At 48.3% G+C, this 4,659-nt stretch overlaps 1 protein-coding gene across 1 annotated transcript; it reads right to left on the bottom strand.

Annotated features, from left to right (window-relative positions):
* Positions 1–362: 362 nt before the first annotated feature.
* LOC100994071 (microtubule-associated proteins 1A/1B light chain 3B) lies at positions 363–4,396 on the bottom strand. Its single transcript, XM_034929766.3, has 2 exons — positions 4,157–4,396; positions 363–1,226 (listed from the first exon to the last, which is right to left on the bottom strand). Exons 1-2 carry the CDS (start codon positions 4,394–4,396, stop codon positions 753–755), a joined length of 714 nt encoding a protein of 237 aa, XP_034785657.1. The 3' UTR covers positions 363–752.
* Positions 4,397–4,659: the final 263 nt, after the last annotated feature.

Raw genomic sequence — 4,659 nt, 5'->3', positions numbered from 1 at the left:
GAAGAAGTGCCACTCTTTCTCCAGGGTCTTTTGAGAAACTGGATCAAAATTATAAATTACTCAAGTTTCCTTTTGAGTGGTATCTTTATGTGTGTAACTAGAGAACAAACCAAATAAGAAATGTCTACCCCTGCAAGAGTGTGGACTTTGGGTGTAGTTCTGTTAGGAGTCAGGAACCTCGAGCAGCAGTTTACAGTCAGGGCTGTTTTCTTACACACACCCCATTTACCCTGCGTTTGTGCCAACTATTACGGCAAATGCGTTTTGCAGGGATTATGCTTCACAGCTGAGGCCTACAGATCCTCTTAGGGAGATTTCTCTAGCTGAGTAGAAAACTTCTATCTGAAAAGGCGGTGGGTTCTGTGAACCTGAAGAGAAGACTCAAGGTCTCTCTGAAAGCCTTTAAATTACTGCTGGAATTGGAAGTTCCTATTAGTGAGAAAAGAGCATTAAAATAACTTGAAGGTCTATTTTATTGGCAACTTAGAATGCAAAGTATTTTATTTTTAAACTTTTAAAATTTGAAAACAAACTAGCCTATATTAAATAATATAGTTTCCAAAGCTGAACGTTCTCACTTGGAGCTCAGTTCTTCCGCTTGAAATACAAACACAACTTCTAACGCTCCCAGGTGGGAACACTACTGTTTGATGATCTATGATTAGATGAACTGATCGATCTCAGTTGGCAACATCCCTTTTTTCCCTTGGTAAGGGTTTAAAAAATTCTAGAATAGATGCATTTTTCTAGTTTTACACTGACAATTTCATCCCAAACGTCTCCTGGGAGGCATACACCATGTACAGGAATCCATTTTCATCCTTCTCACTCTCATACACCTCTGAGACTGGTGTGGAGACGCTCACCATGCTATGTCCGTTCACCACCAGGAGGAAGGCTTGATTAGCATTGAGCTGTAAGCGCCTTCTAATTATCTTGATGAGCTCACTCATGTTGACGTCTCGAACGTCAGGTACAAGGAACTTCGTTTTATCCAGGACAGGAAGCTGCTTCTCACCCTTGTATCGTTCTGTTATCACCGGGCTTCTGGCTGGATGCTGCTCTTGAATAAGTCGGACATCTACTCTTTGTTGGAAGGTGCGGCGCTGCTTGAAGGTCTTCTCCGCTGGCCTGGTGCGGGGATCCAGGCGGCGGCGGCGACGGCGCGAGGGTCCCCGCGGCTCCTGGGGGCGGCGCGGGCGGTAGAAGTATTTTTTCTTGTCATTCTGGAAGCAGTACAATGTAACAACTATTTACATAGCTTTTACATATAACTAATGTAGAGATGATTTAAAGTATAGGGGAGGGCTGGGAGCGGTGGCTGGCGCCTGTAATCTCAGCACTTTGGAAGGCTGAGGTGGGCGGATCACTTGAGGTCAAGAATTGGAGACCAGCTTGGCCAACATGGTGAAACCCCGTCTCTACTAAAAACACAAAAATTAGGCTGGCGTGGTGGTGCATGCCTGTACTTCCAGCTACTCGGGAGGCTGAGGCAGGATAATCGCTTGAACTCAGAAGGTGGAGGTTGCAATGAACCGAGATCGTGCCACTGCACTCCAGCCTGGGTGACAGAGCAAGGCTCTGTCTCAGAAAAAAAAAAAAAAAAAAAAAAAAGGCGGGGGGAGAATGTGTATAGGTTATATAGAAATACTGCATGATTTTATATCCTGGACTTGAGCATCCTCAGGTTTTTGTAAATGGCAGCTAGTAATCAAAACCATCTACTGCTTAACAGTCCTGGATGCTGGTACTGCCTGTGGCCATAGTGAGGAGTCACAAGCTATCTCTCTTTGCTCAGTGACAGGTCTGCAAGTCTCATTGTTTCCTGGTCATCTCTATTGGATGCCCATAGACAACTCACATTTGCCTTTACTTATACCTCTCTTAAATCTGGGCCTTGTCCACTTTCTCAGTGAGTGGTGTCACTTTACATTCAGTTGGCAGAGGCAGTCCCCACCTCCCTCAGTTGTCTATATCCAATCTATTTTGAGACAGGGTCTTGCTCTGTCACTTAGGCTGGGTGCAGTGGTGTAATCATAGTTCAAGGCAGCCTCCCTCTGCTGGGCTCAGGGGATCCCTCCTGCCTCAGCCTCCTGAGTCACTGAGACCACAGTCACGTGTCACCATGCCTGGCTAATTTTTAAATTTTGTCTCTTTATGTTGCCCAAGCTGGTCTCAAACTCCTTGGCTCAAGTGATCCTCCTGCCTTGGCCTCCCAAAGTGCTGGAATTATAGGTGTTAGCCACTGTGTCCAACCCATATCCAATCTATAAGTAAATAAATCCTGTTAATTCCACTTCTCCAATGTCTCAAATCCATCCATTTTTCCTTATCCTGGAGAAGGTGCCACCTTCTATTGCCCATCTGTCCTGCTGGAGCCACAGCTGTCTTTCTAGAGAGAAATCTGACAGTGTCCTTCCTGCTCAGGCCCCACCAGTTCCTTCCCATTGCTCTTAGAACAAAACAAACCTGATTGGAGACCCTGAGTGTGATCTGAAGTCTCCTCCACGATCTGGTCCCTGCCTTCCTTTCCAGTCTTTCTGGTTTTGAGCGTCTCCCCCTTGTCCCCTTCACTCGAGTCTCTCAGAGCTTTGTGTGTTCTTCCTGGTCTTTCACATGGCCTTTGGGCCTGTCTCCATGGCTGTGTAACAGATCACCTCAAAACTTAGTGGCTTGAAACATCAGAAATTTATTCTGTCACGGTTCAGGAGGCCAGAAGTCGAAAATCAAGGCGTGGGCGGGGTTGGCTCCTTTTGGAGGCTCTGAGCAAGAATCTGCTCCATGTCTCTCCTTCCACTGTCATGGGGCTTCTTCCTTGTGTCCCTGTGGCCTTGTGTCTAAGTTTCTCCTTTATCTTATAAAGACATCAGTCATTGAACTTAGGGCCCACCCTAATCCGGTATGACCTCATCTTAACTAATGACATCTGCAAAGACCCCATTGCCAAATAAGGTCACATACTGAGATTCTGGGTGAAGGTGAATTTTGGGCAAACGTTATTTGAACCACGCACTACACTGTCCTGTGCCAGGAATGTGGAATCCCCTCCCCACTTTTAGCTAAAACCGCCAGAATGGATTTAGCGTTGTGGAACCTCTAGACTCCTCCCGTGTGTGCACGCACCTTGCATGCACACATAGGTGCACACTGACAAGTGCTGGCACACACATGCCCAGGGCTTCCTCTTTCTCTCCCATGGTCCCTGGTGAAATTTCCTGTAATACCTTTTCATGCCCTCCCTCCGAGGCGGGGAGGGGTACCGCTACCTACAACCAGCTGTGGAAAATACCCCGAGAAGCAGTGAAGGGAGGCAGCACTAAGGAGGAGAGGGGTGTGGGCTGAGCTAGGAAAGAGGAGGTTTTAGGAAGCTGGCCTGGGGGTTCACTTGGAAGAAAACCTGTTCTCTTCCCAAATCTTAGGATGTCTGGTGGGATAAAGCCATCCAGTCTGGCCTCTCCCTACCCGCCCCGCCTGGCCACCTCATCTTTGTATTCCCAGAGAGAAACCCAGGGCCTGGGAGACTGAATCCAAGCATCAATTTATCAACCAATCAATCCGTAGAGCAGCGGTCTCCAACCTTTTTGACACCAGGGACCGGTTTCATGGAAGACACTTTTTTCCACAGACTGGAAAGGGCTGGGAGTGTGAGGTGGAGAATGGTTTCAGATGGTCCAAGCTCATTACATTTATTGTGCACTTTATTTCTATTATTATTACATTGTAACGTATAATGAAATAATTATTGTAAGAATAATAATAATTATTCCATTGTAATATATAATGAAATAATTACAACTCACCATAATGTAGAATCAGTGGGAGCCCTTAGCTTGTTTTCTTGCAACTAGGTGGTCCCATCTGGGTATGATGGGAGACAGTGACAGATCATCAGGCATTAGATTCTCATAAGGAACATGCAACCTAGATCCCTCCCATACGCAGTTTACAACAGGGTTCACACTCCTATGAGAATCGAATGCCACTGCTGATCTGACAGGAGGTGGAGCTCAGGCGGTCATGCTTGCCTTCGCCCCGGGGCTCACCTCCGTCTGTGCAGCCCGGTTCCTAAGAGGCCACAAAGGAGTACTGGTCTGCGGCCTGGGGTGTGGAGACCACTGCCTTAGAGCAAAAGAGTTTTGGGGTGTGGTGAGAATACCTTGCCCTGGTGAGGAAGGCTTCCTGGATTGGAATGCGGCGTCCAAACTGATACCTGACGGGCAGCGAGCACTAGGCCAGGGGAAAGGTCTCCAGGCTGCCAGACCGCTGGGCAGATGATGGCTCTTCTGTCCACGGCACCTGGTTGGATGTCAGGAGTACTGAGGAGTGTGCGTGTGAGCGTGTGAGTGTGTGTGTATTTTTGTGCAGAGCAAGCGTGAAGGAAGCCAGCAGGAGCCATACCCATGAGTTGAAAATATCAGAAAGGGGAGCTATGACCTGCAAGACACATTGTGATTGTGGTGTCTTGGCCATTGTCCATTGGGACCACAGGAAGGTCTGGGATGCACTTCTGCTTGGTCCTATGGCTGGCAGTTGGGAGATGCGGGCGTGGGGAGCGGAGCCCGGTGGGTGTAGTGTCTGGAGCGGGCTGGGAGCAGCTCGGCCTGGGTGTCCGAGGAGCGGGCGGGCGCTGCTCCGGGCGCCCACCAGGGGGCAGTGCTG

This window comes from Pan paniscus, chromosome 11 (assembly GCF_029289425.2).
Source record: "Pan paniscus chromosome 11, NHGRI_mPanPan1-v2.0_pri, whole genome shotgun sequence".
Classification (NCBI taxonomy): Eukaryota; Metazoa; Chordata; class Mammalia; order Primates; family Hominidae; genus Pan; species Pan paniscus.
Note: the sequence above shows the minus strand (reverse complement) of the source record. Positions and strands in the feature narration are given on the sequence as shown.